The sequence below is a fragment of the Aotus nancymaae genome, unplaced genomic scaffold (assembly GCF_030222135.1).
Source record: "Aotus nancymaae isolate 86718 unplaced genomic scaffold, 86718_ANA_hifiasm-v0.15.2.pri h1tg000006l, whole genome shotgun sequence".
NCBI lineage: Eukaryota > Metazoa > Chordata > Mammalia > Primates > Aotidae > Aotus > Aotus nancymaae.
In genome coordinates this window covers 17,006,155-17,026,602 of record NW_026988417.1, presented here as the reverse complement: position 1 = coordinate 17,026,602, position 20,448 = coordinate 17,006,155, and the positions used below count along the sequence as shown (strand labels likewise).

General features: G+C 43.0%; 1 protein-coding gene across 1 annotated transcript in view; it reads left to right on the top strand.

Annotated features, from left to right (window-relative positions):
• The first annotated feature begins 822 nt into the window (after positions 1-822).
• The window catches only part of FAM184B (family with sequence similarity 184 member B), a 137,059-nt gene continuing 117,433 nt past the window's right edge, over positions 823-20,448 (top strand). The window contains exon 1 of the mRNA XM_064365907.1: positions 823-1,080. Coding sequence (XP_064221977.1) covers positions 934-1,080 — 147 coding nt within the window. The 5' untranslated portion in view covers positions 823-933. The remainder of the gene's footprint in view (positions 1,081-20,448) is intronic.

Below are 20,448 nucleotides of genomic sequence, written 5' to 3'. Positions count from 1 at the left end.
TCAGTTCTATCTATTACTCATCTAACTGCTCCATTCCTTTCCCGCACCTGACACCATCCTTTCTACCCCTCAATGACTTTGTCTCTGCGTCCCTACCGCTTCCTGCATAACACGTTTCGCGCTTGAATCTCAGATTTCGGTTACTCTCACCCTGCCATCCCCTTGGCTTCTCCCTTTTGTTTGGGCATCTCCGGCAATCCTCCCGCAACGCCCTGGCTCCTCTCCAAGATCCAGAAAGGAAGGCTCCCATCCCCAGCCCCGCCGTGCACTCCCGCAACTCAGGCGCTGGCTCTCACCGTGCGCCCCGGAGCCCCACACCTCCTCGAGTCCCGGTGGCTCTCCTTCACCTACCCGCCCCTCTCTTAGCATCTCGTCCCCCACTCCCATCTCCGCCCTCAGCTCGGAGACTCGGGAGCCGCGGGTCACTGTGCCCTGTCCCTCTCCAGAGGCTCTTCTTTCTCCTTGGCCTGAGATGCCCACCTCGGGTGGGGTCCGTCGCCACGGAGTCCAGGGTCGCGCGCCACCCACGTGTCCAAGAGCGCCGCACCCGCCCAGCGCAACCCCCGCAAGGCTGGAGGCTCCTGGCGGCGGAAGCTCTCCCCTTGCAGACGAAACCCGCACTGGCTGGGGAGCTGCAGGCGGATCGCGAGCGACACGTGCGGGGTGCCAGCGCCTCGCCGCAGGGTGCGGGTGCCCGCAGAGCTAGCCAGCCAGAGAGCCAGCGAAAAAGGAGAAAGGGTGGGCGCGCGGGTGGGCCCGGGAGGCGGAGACCTCCGGGAAGCGGGGGCCACGCGGCGGTGCAGGCGGCGGGACTGCAGTGCCACCTCTCCCGAGAAAGCTCACATTCTCGCACGTCCGCGCGCGCACGCACGTGCACACTTTGGGCAGGGAGAACACGAGCGAGAGTCTTGGAGTGCTGGGCGCGTTTTAGCGATGGCTTCTGCTCTCAACAGCAAAATTAGCCCGCCCGGGACTTGCCTGGGATCCAAAGCCGACGCCCGCGGTGGCGCTGGCTGGAGAATGGACTGTGATCCCGAGATGCACGTGAAAATGTGCAAGAAGATAGCCCAGCTCACCAAGGTAAGATGGGGCGCAGCTGGCCAGCAAGCTGAGCGCCCGGGGCACCGGAGCCGGGAGGGAGTGCGGATGCGCGTCCCGGGAGGCCCGGGCCGAATCCAGGCAGAAACTTTGCCCCGGAGGCCAACCGGGAAAGGAAGCGGTCCTAAATCTGGGTGACTTGACCTTCTAAAGGCACCATCCTAAAGCAGCAGAGAAAGATCCTTGCCAAGGAAACTCCCACAACCTGCTTGCTGAGCAGGTGGTCTGTGCTTTTCGAAGGTGGGAATGTGAATCGAGTGCGCGCGCGGGCGCGCGGGCGTGTGTGTGTGTGTGTGTGTGTGTGTGTGTGTGTGTCCGTCCGCCAGCTTTGCTCAAGTGGCCGTGCCTACAATGTTGGGATTTCATTCAACTGCCATACTTTACAGCTGGGGAGGTCATGTAGGCTCTGTTTAAACACTTGATCCATTTATTCCTTCATTCAACAAATATTTGTGTCATTCGTTGAGCTTGCGTGGGACCACACTAAACCTGGAATGCAGCCCTGGGGACTTACTATCAAACTGGGTGCAGAGGTGTGTAGGAGCGTAAATGGGATAGAGCACGATTCACCAAATAATTATGAGATTAGGAAGGACCTTGGGAGGTCAGCCAGCCCACCTCCCTACCTCCTGCAGGGCCCTGATTGAACCTCTCCACACTGTGTCTTTTTCAAGAAGACCAGCAAGATTTCACCAGTGCTCTTTGTTAACCCTCTGCAGCTCCCCATTTAGGACCTCCTTGTCACTGACTCCCCTCTGTGCCTTGTCTAGATGGACAACAACGTCCCTCACTGCCTCCTATGCAAGGTTTTAAGTGGATGAATTTAGCTGTTTGCCCTGGGGTTTCCGTTTGGTCTCATAATAAACTCCTGGTGCCATGCCCGCCAGGGAAAAGTCAGGTCCAGGTCTGTCCTGTAGTGTCTGGAACGTGCTCTCTTTCCTCACTATCTCCCTCTCACTTCCAACACTCACTTTTTTGTGGGATCACAGACATTCCCCTCCAACAACTGCACTGTTTTGCCAGGAAGAATAAAGCACAGAGGTTTGGAATTGAACACCAGCCGCCTTCTCCCACCTGTCTCATTAACTTCACATTCTTTGCACATGAACCTGTCTCCAAACAGGGCTCTGTTTGATCAAGGGATGAAAAAAGGGAATGGAGATAACACTTACAGTCCTTGGCTTCTATGGCTGGTACTATTGATCTAAACTACATTCATCTAAACAGTGACATCAACCAAAATATGTATTTATTCAAGTACCTGAAAAGGCACTTGGCACAGTGCAAGGCATCTTCTCTATCTTCAAAGAATCTAAAATATTTTTAGAAAAACAAGATTTGAAATATTGAGAGAAAGCTAGAAGACTATGTCTTGGTTGCTAAATTGGGTGTTTCTAATTACGAGTGTTTTAATTACGAGTGTTTAAGTAGAAACAAAGGACAAATCAGTATGGGAGGAACAGTGAGGGGAGATTTTATGGAAGAGATGATCCCTGAATTTACTGTGGACTTGTGGAATTCCTACTATGTGCCAGCAGTATGTTGAATGTTAATGGCATAATAATTAGTAAGATATGGTCTTGCCTTTGTGGTATGACAAACACATAAACAGATCACTTTGATATAATATAGTAATCATTCCACTCAATATTATGACATACCTATTATGTGCCAAGCCTGAAAATACAGCAGTATAGAAGGCATACATGATTCTTGGCACACAGTAGGCAGTGTTTTTTAAAGTATATTCTGTATTAGAAATCATGATTGATGCTTATGTAGTGCCTTTATCATTTTTATGCTAATTGTTTAAATTAGAAATTTTTGTTATTAATAGGCCACCCTTCTTTTGGCTACTATTTGTGTGTGAAATATTTTTCATATTGTCATATTTAATCTTTCTATGAGTTTTATTTTGGTTGTGTTTCTGACAGGTGAATGTAATCCACAGACATTTATTGCGATTACTGATCTATCTGGGGTTTTCTTCCACTGGATCTTGTGTTTTTCATTTAACATTCTTTCTCCTTGCTTTTTTCTTCCATTCTTGCCTTCTATCAGATTAGTAAAGTAATCCATATTCCACTACTGGTTTGAAAGCTTTAGATTTTATTTCTATTCTTCTCAGAATCATCTTTTATTTTTCAACATATATTCTTACTCTGATTTTTTTCTAACAAAGTTAGTAACTGTTTCTTCCCATGGAAAAAGCTTTGTATATTTTACTCATTTAACAGCCCCTTCCTTTCCATCCTATTATTGCTGCCTAGAGTTTTATTTTTACTTTCGTTTGTTTAAGAGACAGGATATTGCTCTGTTACCCAGGCTGGAGTGCAGTGGCACAGTCATGGCTGACTGCAGCCTCAAACTCCGAGCCTCAAGTGATCCTCCCACCTCAGCCTCCCAAGTAGCTAGGAATAGGTGTGCACCACCACCCCCGGCTAATTTTTTCTTTTTCAAAAACTTTTTGTAGAAATAGAGTCTCACTATGTTGCCCAGGCTGGTCTCCAACTCCTGGCCTCAAGCAATCCTCCTGCCTCAGCCTCCCAAAGCTCAGGCATGTGCTACTGCATTCAATCTATTTCTTCTTAAATTTCAAAATAGTTTTTGTAGTTAAAAGTTAATTAAATTTACTGACATTTTATCAATTTTTCTGCTTATTTTTTTCTTGGATCTACAGCGATCCCTTGGGTTCACTTTTTTTCTGGCTGAAGTCCATCTTTAATAGTTCTTTTGTAGGTGTGTTGGTATGGGAGGGAATTCATTGTATATTGGAAAATGTCTTAATTTTGCCCTCACTGTTGTATGATAATTTATTTGGATATAAGATTCTAGTGAATAGTTATTTTCCCATACCACACTGATGATAGTACTCCACTGTCTTCTGGTACTAATTGTTGCTGATTAAAAAATCTACTGCCAATCTAATTTTCATTCCTTTGTAAATAAGCTGCCTTTTCTCCTTGTTAACATTTCAGATTCATTTAGTTTATTTTTGTGGTTCTGCAGGTTTACTAGAACTGTCTTGGTGTTAGTTTATCTTTATCTTCTGCAAAAGTGGGAGGTACTATCTGTTGAGGATTATCATGTGCTCTTTTTCTTTTTTTGAAACAGGGTCTCACTATGTCATCCAGGCTGGAGTGGTGCAGTGGTGTGATCATAGCTCACTGCAGCCTTGACCTCCCAGGCTCAAGCTGGACTACAAGCATGAGCCACCATGCCCAGCTAATTAAAAAAAATTTTTTTTTGTACAGACAAGGTCTCACTATGTTGCCCAAGCTGATCTCAAACTCCTGAGCTCAAGCAATCCTCCTGTCTTGGCTTCCCAAAGTGCTGGGATTACAGGTGTGCATGTGCTTTCTTTAATTCTGGAAAATTATTACTGATTTTCTCTTGCAATATTGCTTCCTAGCCATTACCTCCATTATGTTTTCTGGCACTACCATTAGGTAAGTGAGGAAGCCTCATTATCTATATCCTGAGATGTTATTTTTTTAAAAAAGATTTTGTCTTCATGTTGCACCCTGGTGAATTCCTTGCCTTCCAATTTGCCAGTCTTCTAAATAATTTGTCTAGTCCAGAGTTTTACCCATCTATTAAGTTTTTGTTGTTGTTGTTTGCTTTTTTTTTCTTTTTTTGAGACTGAGTCTTGCCTGGTTGCCGCCATGCCCAGCTAATTTTTGTATTTTTAGTAGACGGGTTTCACCATGTTGGCCAGAATGGTCTCGATCTCTTGACCTCATAATCTGCCTGCCTCAGCCTCCCGAAGTACTGGGATTACAGGCATGAGCCACCGCCCCCGACCCCATCTGTTAAGTTTTCTGAATTTCAATAATTATATTTTTTATTTCTAAGATTGCTCTATTTTCTTTCTGCCTAATTTTGATTAATGGTTTTTTAAGGGCCGGGCACGGTGGCTCACGCCTGTAATCCCAGCACTTTGGGAGGCCGAGGCGGGTGGATCACGAGGTCAAGAGATCGAGACCATCCTGGTCAACATGGTGAGACCCTGTCTCTACTAAAAATACAAAAAATTAGCTGGGCATGGTGGCGTGTGCCTGTAATCCCAGCTACTCAGGAGGCTGAGGCAGGAGAATTGCCTGAACCCAGGAGGCAGAGGTTGTGGTGAGCCGAGATCGCGCCATTGCACTCCAGCCTGGGTAACAAGAGCGAAACTGCGTCTCAAAAAATAATAATAATAATAGTTTTTTAAATTTTTACAGCTTTATTGAGGTGTAATTTACATATCATAAAATTCAGCTGTTTTAAGTGTTCAGTTCAACATTGTTTCAGTCATTGAGCCATAACCATAATCCAGTTTTAGGGACATTTTCATCACCTGGAATTAATCTTCCCTTGTGCCCATTTGTAATCAGTTCTTGTTCCCACCGCCAGCCCCAGCCAACTGTTCATCTATTTCTATTTCCCATCTCTTTAAATTATCTCTAAATGAAACCATATAATATATTATTCTTTCCATCTAATTCTTTTTTTTTTTTCTTTTGAGATGGAGTCTGGCTCTTCCGCCCAGGCTGGAGTGTAGTAGTGCGATCTCGGCTCACTGCAACCTCTGCCTCCAGGATTCAAGCGATTCTCTTGCCTCAGCCTCCCAAGTAGCTGAGATTATGGGCGAGTGTCACCACGCCCAGCTGCTTTTTTGTATTTTTAGTAGAGACAGGGTTTCACTGTGTTAGCCAAGATGGTCTGGGTCTCCTGACCTCGTGATCTACCCACCTCAGCCTCCCAAAGTGCTGGGATTACAGGAGTGAGCCACCGTGCCTAGCCTCCATCTAATTCTTTTAGGTTCATCCACATCGTAACATATATCATTAATTCATTCCTTTTTATTGCTCACTTATCTATCTTATTGTATGGGTATGCCATTTTTATTTATCCATTCACCAGCTGATGGACATTTGAGTTTCTACCTTTTGGCTTTTATGAATAATGCTGCTATGAATATTACATTCATGTGCAAGTCTTTGTGTGATCTTGGATAGATACCTAGGAGTACAATTGTTAAGTTTTATGATAACTTTTAATTTTTTAAGAAACTGCCAAATTGTTTTGCAAAGTGTACCATCATACATTCTCCAGCCTACTTCTTCAGCACAATCTCCTGGTACATCCCTATGCACCCAATTCTCAGGTCACAGGAAATATGATTCTTTCCTTACTCCACTGTGCACGCACCTAGTTTTCCTCGTGAAGTTTCCTCTCCTGAAATGTCTTCATCTCTAAAAGTAAAATCCTGCTTATCTTTTGAGTCCTACCTCCTCTAAGAAAAACCTTTTAAAAACCTAACTTTTGTGATTAAGAATGTGTCAATTAATTTTTAACTGTGTATTAATTACTTTTACCTATCCATCTATTTCTCCAGCAGTTTGCACAATGTCTGGCACATAGTAGTTCCTCAATAAGCTTGTTCAGTTTAATTAAAGTTTCCTTCCATAGGTTTGTTTCATGATACTCATCCCTCTGATATTATAGTTGACTTGTGGATAGTATGTCCTTAAAGTACTAAGCTCTGTAATTTTATTCATAATACTTTACACCTGGTAGGCACTCAATATGTGGTAGTGTAGTAAATGAATATTCATTTACACAGTGACCCAAGGTGAACATTAAAATCACCTATGGAGCCCTTATTTATTTTTTTACTATGCCAATGTATCCAAAATATTCTAAAATATCTGTTTATTTTTTATTTGTGTAAGTCTAGGGGGTACAAGTGCTTTTTACATGGGTACAATGTGTAGTAGTGAAGTCTGGCCTTTTAGTGCAACCATCACATGAAAAGGGTACATTGTACCCAGTAAGCTATTTATCATCCCTCATCCGCCTTCTAGCCTCCCACCCTTGGAGTCTTCAGTGTCTATTATTCCACATTCTGTGTTCCTGCATACACATTGTTTAATTCCCACTTATAAGTGAGAACATGTGATATTTGACTTTCTGTTCCTGAGTTATTTCACTTAAGATAATAGACTCCACACGGAGAGCTTTTAAAAACTCACCAGTTAGGCCAGTGGCTCATGGCTGTAATCCCAACACTTTGTGAGGCTGAGGCAGGCAGATCACCTGAGGTCAGGAGTTCGAGACCAGCCTGACCAACATGGAGAAACCCTGCCTCTACTAAAAATACAAAATTAGACGGGTGTGGTGGGGCATGCATTTACTCACAGCTACTCAGGAGGCTGAGGCAGGAGAATCACTTGAACCCAGGAGGTGGAGGTTGCGGTGAGTTGAGATCGTGCCACTGCACTCTAGCCTGGGCAAAAGAGTGAAACTCCGTCTCAAAAAAAAAAAATAAATAAAAACAAAGACTTGACAACTAAATGCAGTGCCTGTCCTAGATTGAATTCTATACTGATGCGGGAAATTGCTACAAGGAGATGATTGGGTCAGATGACAAAAGCTTAACTCCAGTTAAGTTTACTGGAGTTGACTGTACTATGGCTATGCAAGAAAATATCTCATTCTTAAGAAATGCACATCGAAGCTGATCTTATGTTTAAGGAAATGCCTTACTCTCAAAGCATTTCATTTCATAATGTAGAAAACAGAATGTGGAAATAGAATAAAGGATAAATGAGGCAAAATGGGGAAAAACAGGCGATTCTGAGTAAAAGAGTATGTGGATGTTCTTTGTACTGTCCTTTTTCTGTCAGTTGTTTCCTAAGTTTGAGATTATTTCTAAATCAAAGTTTAAAACAGACAAACCAAACAGCATACACAGGCCCAGGCCCACCTTATAAGAGAGAATGGTGACAGGCATTAGTATTTTTTGATCCCTTCAGGTGCATCCAGTGTGCTGACAGGGTTGAGAACCACTGGTTCTGAGCAATTGAAGGATGGAACAGTAAAGTGCACCCAGAGGAGGTATTTGGAAGAAGAAGAGGTTCCAGATCCATTCCCCATTAAATAAAGCCTTTGGGAAGTTTTCGTTCTTGAAAGCATTAGGCAGATTTGCCCAGCCCTGCCCTGCCTCTGGGCCTGTGTCCACCTCTGTCTGTTTTTGCCCTCCTAACACTCTCCAGCTGGGTTTTGTTTGTTTGTTTGTTTGTTTGTCTTTGAGACAGGGTCTGGCTCTGCCGCCCAGGATGGAGTGCAGTGGCGGGATCTGGGCTCACTGCAACCTCTGCCTCGTGGGCTCAAAACATCTTCCCACCTCAGCCTCCTGAGTAGCTGGGACTACAGGCACGCATACCACGTCTGGCTTTTTGTAATTTTGGTAGAAATGAGGTCTCACTGTGTTGCTCAGGCTGGTCTCAAATCCTTGGGCTCAAGCAATGCTCCCACCTTGACCTCCCAAAGTGCTAGGATTGCAGGCATGAGCCACCACGCCAGGCCCCAGCTGGTTTTTAATTTTGCAGCTCTCTCCACAACTTCATCCCCTGAAGAGTTGGAATCCCTCCTACCCAGGGATTCCTCAATTCCCATTTTCAAGAAATAATAGAATGTCTTACCCCAAATACAAGTGTTAATGAAGGCTCTTTTATATTAAAACAAGAAAATGAGTTGGGATAGCATGTATTCCTCTACAAGAACCATCTCTCAAACTGAAGGCTGACTCTCGGGAACCCAGACCACACACAGTAGAAGCAGATACCAGGGCACTACCTCTCATCTGGACCAACTAGAGGAAACGTACCCAAGAGGAAATGAGTAGGCGTCTTAATGCTAGAAGCTTCCGAGCTCAAGTCTAAGGAGTCAAACAACCTCATGGGACCCTCTCACTTGTTCTTGTTTTGGATCTCTGCCAGTTTGTCAGAAGACCCTGCAAGAGCAAATGCTGAGTCAAGTGGCTGCAATTTCTCCATATTAGTAATACCTTAGGGATTCTTCAGTTTTGCATACTTTGCAAAGCCTTTGACATACTTACTCATCCTTTGTGTGCACAGCAATTCTGCATGGCGGGGAGGGAAGAACCATCTCTAATTGAGAGCGGGGGAATCTGAGATCCACGAGGGGATCAGTATTCTTTCCTAACGTCACATTAATATATATTGACAGAGCTAGGACATCCAGAATCCAGCGCTGGATGTGTGTGTGTGTTGAAGAGAGAGAGGTGGGGAAGTTTCTTCCCTGTTCATCCTGATATTTCCATAGCCTCTCTCAATTATCTTTACTACTTTTTCCACTGCAAGGGGGAATATATAATTAATTAGGTTTGGAGTGGGGACTGAGCCTGCAGAGCTCTTTTCTCTTCCTCCCTTATTGCTCATGGAGTAATCTACCCATGGAAGCATATATTTTCTTCTACCCATCAATTTTAAAAGGTAGGTGCACCTGGGGGGCAGAGCTGCCATGGCCTAGCATTGTAACCATATGGGTAAGTATCAGGAATTCAGCTTGCCAGTGGATATATGCCACAATCACCAGTATTAACTTTAGTTGATAATAAGGTGATAATTTGGTCTCAAAGCAGCCTCACACCTCAGTCTTGCATTTCAATTAGAACAGCAGGGAAGAGGAATGTTATATATCGGGCCATCCTAAAGACCCAACAGACAGATCTTAGGATGGGTCTAGCTTTGAGGAGTTTGGTGCAGAGTTATAGTGAAAACTAATTCTTTCATTTGAGAAGGCATATTAACCTCAGAGTGGGAAACTTTTGAATAGCAGTGTGGTATTTATCTGGAGATACATCTTCAGTGGGAAGTTTAAGAGGTCAAAGTCACCGCTTCCTGCACAGTGGCACAGCCAGACCATGAGGACTGTGTCTCCCGTGTTCCAGAACCTTACCCATCTATTAAGACACATTAGGAGCTGGGCGTGGTGGCTCACGCCTGTAATCCCAGCACTTTGGGAAGCCAAGGCGGGCAGATCACCAGATCAGGGGATTGAGACCATCCTGGCCAACACAGTGAAACCCCATCTCTACTAAAATACAAAAAATTAGCCAGGTGTGGTGGTGCACGCCTGTAGTCCCAGCTACTCGAGGCAGGGGAATAACTTGAACCTGGGAGGTTGAGGTTGCAGTGAACCGAGATTGTGCCACTGCACTCCAGCCTGGTGACAGAGTGAGACTCCGTCTCAAAAAAAAAAAAAAAAAAAGACACACTAATAGAGACAACACACTAATAGAGACAACGGTATTGTCTCTGTTATGGGGGTGGGTGATGGGAGGTGATGGGTGTAGGCTTGGGAGATGAAGTGGAGAACAGTCCCTGAGTATAAAATCAGAAATAATAAGGAAAAAGAAATATAATTTCTATTCAGTTATATGTTAAATGAAATTAAATTTGATTTGTTTCTAGAGGGCAACTTTTCACCCTTATTTATTCTAATGAATATAAATTAAAATTAAATAAGAGTAAAAATGAAGACATCTAGAGAGCAAATGAATAATTTTGGGGTTTAACTTGGAATGTTCTTCCTCTGGATCCCTGTGTAGCTGGTATCAGTTAAGTTACCATCTCTTCAAAGCGGCCTTTTCTGACCTCCCCATGCAAAGGGGCCAACTGTCCTCATCTTTAATTGGGGGAAATATTTCCACCTTGGTGATATGTTGTGAGACTTCACCAATATAAGGAGTGGAAGTGAAATGTCATTTATAACCCAATGCTGGGCACATTTGAAGCTTGACAGATGTTCATTTCCCATCCCTTTCTGAACTGGAGGAACTTCAGAGAGTCAAGGACTGCTGCCTAGTTGTCAACTTGGAAACAAGCCAGCCCTTCTCTGGGTTGAGAGGCCAGGGCAGTGCTGTAGGGCAGGAGGAGTGATGCCCATTGCCACAAGAGTCCTCAGCAACAGGCTGTCACTTGAGCCCTGTGTTTTCATGGCTTAAAGGTGTGGAAATCTTATTGTACCCACTGGCTCCTCTTGCTTTTCTGAAAATATCCTCCTGCTTGCAGGAGCTTGTTTGGGGACAGATGTTTAAGCAGTTCCATACCAGCTTGCTTTAGGACTCTAGACTTGAAAACGGCAGATCTGTTTTAACAAGCCCTCTCTGTTGGAATCTTTTAATTTAATGATGTGATTCATTGTGTAAAGAGCGCTCACGAATCTTTGCACCATACCGTAAAACGGTATGAAGTGTACCTTAAGTTGAATGTCCTTGAACCCTGCTCGGATCCCTCAACTTCTGCATAACTATTCTGATCTCTCCACTTTCCACAGTGCTCCCAACACTCCTCCGCCCCGCCCCAGCCTTCCTCCTACCCTTTCTCCACATGGCAGCAGCAAGAATGATCTTAAAACCGAATCAACATTCCTCATACACAGCCAGTGGGAATATAAAATGATGCAGCTGCTTTGGAAAATGGTCTGGCAGTCCCTCATATGCTTAGACATAGTTACCTTTCTACTCCTAGGCAGATACCCAAGAGAAATGAAGCCAGAATGTTCATAGAAACATTATTCACAATAGCCAAAAAGTGGAAACAAACTAAATGTCTATCAACTGAGGAATAGATAAATAGTAAAAGAAACCTTTCATCCCTTAGACAAAGAGGAGTATGACTAACAGATGCCAGGTTTCTTTATGGGGTAATAAGAATGTTCTAAAGTTGGTTGTGGTGATGGTTCCACAACTCTGAAGATACTGAAAGTCATTGAATCATACACTTTTTGGGTGAATTTCCTGGTATAAGAATTGTATCTCAATAACGCTGCTAAAATGAAAACAAACAAAAATTGAATAGTGTGTGTCTCCTGTTTAAATCTAGTTCTGGCTGGGCGAGGTGGCTCATGCCTGTAATCCCAGCACTTTGGGAGGCTGAGGCGGGCAGATCACCTGAGATCAGGAGTTTGAGACCAGCCTGGTCAACATGGCAAAACACTGTTTCCAGTAAAAGTACAAAAAAATTAGCCAGGCATGGTGGTGCGTGCTGATAATCCCAGGCTACTCTGGAGGCTGAGGTAGGAGGAGGTTGCAGTGAACCGAGATTGCACCACTGCACACCAGCCTGGGCGACAGAGCGGAACTCCATCTCAAAAAAAAAAATCTAGTTCTGAGTCAAGTCCTGGTAACTTTACCTCATAAACAAAAATGAAAAAGTGCACCTCCATTCTCCATTTCCACCTCCGCCGTAGTTGGAGCCACCTTCACCTCTGGCTACCAACCCCTGTTGTGACACTCTCTCTGGCCTTGTGGTCCACTCTTGCCCACTCACACAGCAGCAAGAACTATCTTTTAAATATAAACCAGAATGGCTGGGGGAGGTGGCTCATGCCTATAATCTCAGCACTTTGGGAAGCCGAGGCGGGTGGATCGACTGAGGTCACTAGTTCAAGACCAGCCTGGCCAACATGGTGAAACCCCATCTCTACTAAAAATACAAAAATTAGTCAGGCATGGTAGCACACGCCCGTAGTCCCAGCTACTTGGGAGGCTGAGGCCGAAGAATGGCTTGAACCCCAGGGGTGGAGGTTGCAGTGAGCCGAGATGGTGTCACTGCACTGCAGCCTGGGCGACAGAGAGAAATTCCATCTCAAAAAATAAATAAAATAAAATAAAATAAACCAGAATATTTCATTCGTTTAACACCTACCACTGGCTTCCTTTGGGATGGGATTTCAATTCCAATTTTACTTAGAAGAAAAGTTTGTTCACCTTATAATAAATTTTTTATCGTGGTCACTTGAGGTAGCTCCTGCATTTCCTCTGCCCCACCACCCTTCTCTCAGGCCTTCACTTGTGCCAAGCTTGTGCCACTGCTGGCCTTTGTCCTCTTGGTTTCTGCTGCCTGATCCGGACTCAGCCAACTTGGCTCAGATGTCTCTTCAGACTAATGCCGCTGCCCTGCCCTGCATCCCCCAAGACTACTTCAGCTCCGTTTGCCATTTTTTCCTTTATTGGTGTATTGCCTAAGGGTAGGGATTTCTGCTTACTCTGTCCTCTCCTATCCCCAGTGCCTAGAACGGTGCCTGGCAAGTGGTGGTTGCCCAGCAACTATTTGTTGATAGACTAAATGAACAAAATTCTTCTTAGACCTCCCATTGCTCTTAGAATAATATACCAAATTTCACCAGGGCATATGGGCATCTCATGGGAGAGTGAGGAGGCCTCATTCAAGGTTCTGGCCTTGAACTCAAGAGGTCCTAGCATCTCATTTCAAGTTTTTTAAGTACACTGGGAAACTGGCTGGCCCTGACAAGTAGTCTGTACTCACTCCCTCCCAAGCTAATATCTAACTTAGTCACTCCCAGCACCTGACCACAATGATGGGGTCTGTTCAGACATGGTGCCTCCATTTGACCAGATCCAAATTCCTTCAGGGAACCAGAGTTGTAAGGTAAAACAAAAACAATAATGAGAAACCAATCACAGACAGAAAACACACCCATTTTTGAAAACTCAAAAATATAGATAGGCAAAAAGATTTTAGAGCAAACTAAATCTGTAAGTATAGTGATATAATAATTATTAACACTTATACATACCCTACTAGATGATTTCCCCTGCAAAGGGAGACACATATATTTTAAAATAGAGTTGTATTATACGTAGTTATGGTGTAACTTGCTTTGTTTTTCCCCTTCGCAATAAATCTTGAACTCTTCAATGTAATTTTTAATGGTTGTGTTAGTACTCTGTTGTATGGAGATTGCATAATTTAACTTCATTCATTTAAGAAACATTTGCTGAGCACCTGTTATGTATCAGATAAGATCCCTTATCTTGTGGACCTCATAGGCAAGAAAAGTAGGAAAAATGTGAACAAATGTAATAATAGAGATCTTATTCAATGTTGTTTGGACATTTTGGATAATTGAAAACTGACAACCATAAAAGAAAAAACCTAACATATACACAATATTATTTTTAAACTTTTAAAAAGGTCGGAAAGCTGGGCATAGTGGCTCACGCCTGTAATCCCAACACTTTGGGAGGCTGAGGCAGGTGGATCACCTGAGGTCAGGAGTTTGAGACCAGCCTGACCAATATAGTGAAACCCCATCTCTACTAAAAATACAAAAATTAGCTGGGCATGGTGGTGTGTGCCTGGAGTCCCAGCTACTCAGGAGGCTAAGGCAGGAGAATTGCTTGAATTTGGCAGGTGGAGATTGCAGTGAGCTGAGATCACACCATTGCACTCCTGCCTGGGTAACAAAAGCGAAACTCCGACTCAAAAAAAAAAAAAAAAAGATGGTGGGGTCAGACATCTATGGCCCACAGGCCAAATCTGGCCCACTGCCCACTTTTATATGAGTTACAAGTTAAGGATGATTTTTACATTTTTAATTGCTTGATGTCTTTGAAGAAATAATTTGAAAACAGAAAAAATTTTTTAAATATTTGAACAAAATCAAAAGAAGAACATTCTGTGTCACCTGGAAAATTATATGTGATTCTAATTTAGTATCCATGAATAAAGTTTTATTGGAACACAGCCATGCCCATTCATTTACAGGTTTTCTAGAGCAGCTTTTGTGTTAAAATAGCAAATCTGAATAGCTGTGACAGAGACTGAATAAAGCCTAGAATTACTACCTTTATAGAAAATGTTTGAAGACCCCTAATTTAAAGTATGTAAACAAACACGGATCACTAATCTTTTAAGATAAAACTCAGTTTTATTTCTTTGGGAATGGTTTGTTGACTGGCACTCCACCTCATTAGTCTTGTTTAAAGTACATCCACAGTTAGGGTGATCTTTTAATGTCTCATCCAGATGGGACTGTTCTGAGACCAATAGGGGGCAGGTGGCACTAATCCAGACAGAGCGCTAAAACAACAGATGTAAACAGGGACTGTTCCAGCCTCATCCAAGTGTAAGGTCACCTTGCGCATAATGCATTTGTACTTTTTCTCATTTTGATTTAAATTCAGAATTCTCCCAAACGTTTACGATTTGTTTCCCAGCCTTTTTTACTTCTCTATCACACATAATTTGATACCAGGTTTTCTTCCTTTAGCAATTTGCCTTTACTGAGTTTTTCCAAAGCAGTGAAGCCTGTTTTCACAGGAACAACAACTTTCTTTTCACGTTCATATATAATTGGCTTACCACAGTGTTAAATTACATAATTACAATAATTACAATAACAAATACAACCAGCATAAACAGGTGGCAGTGTGAGGAGAGAGGCTGAAGAGTATCAGTTTATCCCTGTGTTGGCTGCAGGCAGACCTGCCAAAGAACTTCTACTGTTTTTATACAAAAACTGAATTGTAATTTTGATACGCTACTAAGTAAGAACTGTGAAAACATTGTCAGTGTGAGGGATTGTGGAAGTTATGTTGAGATCATCCCTCATGGTTGATTGATCATCCCTCATGGCCACTTTGCTTGATTCCAGTTTGTCATGATAATAGTCAATATTACCAATATTAATCAATATAATCAATAGTATGATCAATATAGTGGCCCCTTTTTTGATTCTATTCCTGCACACTTGCTAGATATTTCCTTGAGGTAGATTCCTATGAGCACAACTCACCTTTGTTATAGGTAATGCCCGTGAAAGAATATCAGGAAGATTGGAAGAGACCAGCCTAGAGAAAAAAATATCTAGTGATTAGTTAAAAACAATCTGATAGACAAGATGTGCTGAGGTCTTGACTTGGTAACTGCAAAGCTTGCCATGTTAAAAGCCATTTATTACACTGTCTTCTCCCACCATCCAAAAACTGGAAGAACTCCACGGGAGCAACACTCGTAGTTACAGGGACAATGGCAGAATCACTTTATTTTTTTGAGACAGGGTCTTGCTCTGTTGCCCAGGCTGCAGTACGGTGGTGCAATCACGCCTCACTGTAGCCTTGACCTCCTGGGCTCAAGTGATCCTCCCACCTCAGCCTCCTGAGTAGCTGAGATTACAGATGTGTGCCACCACACCCAGCTAATTCTGTTGATTTTTTTGTAGAGGCAAGCTCTTGCTATGTTGCCCAGCCTGGTCTCAATCTCCTAGACTCAAGCGATCCTCCTGCCTTGGCCTCCCAAGTGCTGGGATTATAGGCATGAACCACCACTCCTGACTCTGGAATTATTTTCAAATTGCACTGACATAATCACATTTCAGACTGTCAGTTTGTATTTTGACTGTCTAATGGACCTGTTTGAAGTTACTCCCTATATTCTGAGCCTCCAGGAAAAGAAGATATATCTGGAAAATGCTCCCGGGTTGCTCAAGCTATCAGAGAAACAACTACCTCTCTCATAGCTCAGCAGCCAGTAGAATCAACAGCATACTAGCAGTTCTTACAGGGACAAGACATTGTCCCTGAGCTCCTGAGGAAGACTTTTCCTTATCTGTGGAAACTTTAGGAGGTACAGCTGTAGGACCTTTGAGGAGATGAAGCAGAAAGATCTACCTATGAATCTCTGATATCATCAGGAATAGTGTTCTTCCTAGTCTTCTGAAGCAGAATGAGCATTACGTAGGTTTTCCGAAAAAGACATGACTCTGACTGCTGCATCCTGAACGGGCACCATAATAGCTCTACCCTTTGACTTGCAGGCTCTTGTTTTGTTTTTGTTTGTTTGTGATGGAGTCTCGCTCTTGTTGCCCAGGCTGGAATGCAATGGTGTGATCTCTGCTCACTGCAACCTCTGCCTCCTGGGTTCAAGCGATTCTCCTGCCTCAGCCTCCTGAGTAGCTGGGATTACAGGCGCCCACCACCATGGTCAGCTGATTTTTTTGTATTTTAAGTAGAGATGGGGTTTCACCATGTTGGCCAGGCTGGTCTTAAACTCCTGACCTTAGGTGATCTGCCCCCTCAGGCCTCCCAGTGTGCTGGGATTACAGGCATGAGCCACTGTGCCCAACCACCCGCTCCTTTCTTTTTTTCAGATATAAGCCCAGTTTTTTTACAGGCATACTTGAAAGATATTACAGGTTTTGTTCCAAACCACAATAAAGCTAATATGGCAATAGAGTCACACAAATTTTTTTGGTTTCCCAGTGCATATAAAAGTTATGTTTACACTAGTCTATTAAATGTGCAATAACATTATATCTAAAAAAAAAAAACCTTAATTTTAAAATACTTTATTGCTAAAAAAAAAATGCTAATGATCATCTGAGCCTTCAGCCAGTTGTAATCTTCTTGCCAGTGGAGGATCTTGCCTTGATGTTGATGCCTGCTCACTGATCAGGGTTGTGGTTGCTGAAGGTAGGGGTGGCTGTGACAATTTCTTAAAATAAAACAGTAATGAAGTTTGCTACATCAATATGCTTTTCCTTTCATGAAAGATTCTCCATAGCATGCAATGCTGTTTGATGTAATTTTATCCATAGTAGAAAATCTTTCAAAATTGGAGTAAATCCTCTCCAACCCTGCCATTGCTTTATCAACTAAGTTTATGTAATATTCTATAGCCATTATTGTCATTTCAAAATGTTCAACAACAACATATTCACCAGGAGTAGATTCCATCTCAAACCACTTTCTTTGCTTATCCATAAGAAGCAAATTCTCATTTGCTGAAGTTTTATCATGAGATTGCAGCAATCCAGTCACTTCTTCAGGCTCCATTTCCAATTCTAGTTCTCTTGCTGTTTCTATCACTCTGAAGTTACTTACTTCACTGAAGTCTTGAACCCCTCAAAGTTATTCATCAGGCTTTGGAGTGCAGCCTGATGCACTATTATTGTAGATATTTTAACTTTCCATGAATTATGAATGTTCTTAATGGTGTCTAGAATCATGAATCCTTTGCAGAAGATTTTCAGTTTACTCTGCCCAGATCCTTCAGAGGAATCACTGTGTATGGCAAGTCTAGCCTTATAAAATGTATTCTTAAATAACAAGACTTGAAAGTCAAAATTACCCCTTGATTCATGGGCTGCAGAAAGAATATTGTGTCAGCAGGCATGACAAGAACATTTATTTCCTTGTATATCTTCATCAGAGCTCTTGGTTGACCAGGTACCTTGTACGTGAGCAGTAATATTTTGAAAGGAATCTTTTTGTCTGAGCAGTAGGTCTCAACACTGGGCCTCAAATATTCAGCAAATCATGCTGTAAGTAGATGTGCTGTCATCCAGGCTTTGTTTTTCCATTTATAGAGCACAGGCAGAATAGATTTAGCATCATTTTTTTTGGAAACAGGGTGTCACTCTATCACCCAGGCTGGAGTGCAGTGACACAATCACGGCTTACCACAGCCTCAACTTTCTGGGCTCAAAGTCCTCCCACCTCAGCCTCTTGAGTAGCTGGGACTGCAGGCACCCACCGCCATACCCAGCTAATTTTTGTATTTTTTGTAGAGACAGAGTTTTGCCATGTTGCCAAGGCTGGTCTTGAACTCCTGGGCTCAAGCAATCTGACCACCTTAGCCTCCCAAAGTGCTAGGATTACAAGCATGAGCCACCATACCTGGCCGAGTTAGCATAATTCTAAAGGGCCCTAGGAAGCCAGGCATGTTGGCACATGCCTGTAGTCCCAGCTGTTAGGGAAGTTAAAGTGGGATAATCACTTGAGCCCAGGGGTTTGAGACTATGCTAAAAATAGTAAATAAATAAATAAATTGCCCTAGGATAATAGAAATGGTATATGAACATTGGCTTCAACTTGAAGTCACCAGCTGCATCAGCCCCTTTCAAGAGAGACGGCCTTGTTAACAAAGCTTTTCAGGTACTGAAACCAGGCCTTGACTTCTCTCTAGTTATAGAAGTCCTAGATGGCATCTTCTTCCAGTAGAAGCCTGTTTCATCTACACTGAAAGTCAGTTGTTTGGTGCAGCCACCTTCATCAATGATCTTAGCTACATTTTAGGGATAGCTTGCTGAGCTTCTATGTTAGCCCTTGCTGCTTCTTGCACTTTTATGCTGTGGACAGCCTATTTCCTTAAACCTCATGAACCAACCTCTGCTAGCTTCCAGCATTTCTTCTGCAGCTTCCTCACCTCTCTCAGCCTTCAGAGAACTGAAAACACTTAGGGCCTTGCTCTAGACTAAGCTTTGGCTTAAGAAAATGTTGTGGCTGGTCTGATCCAGACCTCAAACTTTCTCCATCTCAGCAATAAGACTGTTTTGCTTTCTTATCATCTGTGTGTTCATTGGAGTAGCATTTTTCATTTCCTTCAAGACCTTTTCCTTTGCATTCACAACTTGGCTGACTGGCACAAGAGGCCCAGCTTTCAGCCTGTCTTGGCTCTCAATATGTCTTCCTTATTAAGTGTAATCATTTCTAGCTTTTGATTTAACGTGAGAGATGCATGACTCTTCTTTTCACTTGAATAATCATAAGCTATTGTAAGGTTATCAATTGGCCTAGTTCCAATATTGTTATGTCTCAGGGAATGGGGAAGCTTGAGAAGAGGGAGAGAGATGGGAATGGCCCATCAGTGGAGCAGTCAGAACACACACGCCATTTATCTTATATGAGTGTGGTTCATGGTGTCCCGAATCAATTACAATAGTAACATCGAAGATCACTGATCGGCCGGGCATGGTGGCTCACGCCTGTAATTCCAGCACTTTGGGAGGCCAAGGCGGGTGGATCATGAGATTGGGAGTTTAAGACCAGTGTGACCAACATGGTGAAACCTCATCTGTCTACTAAAAATACAAACATTAGCCAGATGTGATGGCATGCACCTGTAATCCCAGCTACTCAGGAGGCTGAGGCAGGAGAATTGCTTGAACCCGGGAGGCAAAGGTTGCAGTGAGCAACTGAAATCATGCCACTGCACTCCAGCCTGGGCAACAGAGTGAGACTCTGTCTCAAAAAAAAAAAAAAAAAATCACTGATCATAGATCACCATAGCAGATATATAATAATGAAAAGGTTTGAAATATTATGAGAATCACCAAAATATGACATACACAAAGTGAGCACATACTATTTCAAAAATTATACTACCATAGACCTGCTTGATGCAGCATTGCCACTAACCTTCAATTTGTAAAAAACACAATATCTGAGAAACACAATAAAGCAAAGCACAATAAAATGAGGCATGCCTTTACTCCTTCATACTAATGTGCACTTGGCAGATACTAGTTCTAGAAGACCAAAAAATGGCTCCCCCAAAGATAACCATATCAAATCAGGTAACCTGTAAATGCTACCTGATTTTGGGGGGAAAAAAAACAGTCTTTGCAGATGTGATTAAGTTAAGCTTTGAAATGAGATAGTCTTGTATGATTGGGAAGGTCCTAAATCTAATGATAACTATCCTTATAAGGAAAAAGCAGAGTGAGATTTGAGACAGAAGAGGAAAAGACACAAGAATAGAAGCCACGTAAAAATGGAGGCAAAGACCGAAGTGAAACAACCACAGCCAAAGAAGGTCTGAAGCCACCAGAAGCTGGAAGAGGCAGAGAACAGATTGTCCCCATGAGGCTCAGAAGCCCGCTGTGTTCACCTTGATTTTGGATTTCTGGCCTTCAGAATTGAGAGAGAATAAAGTTCTGTGTTTTCAACCACTTGTAGTGATGTTATGGCAG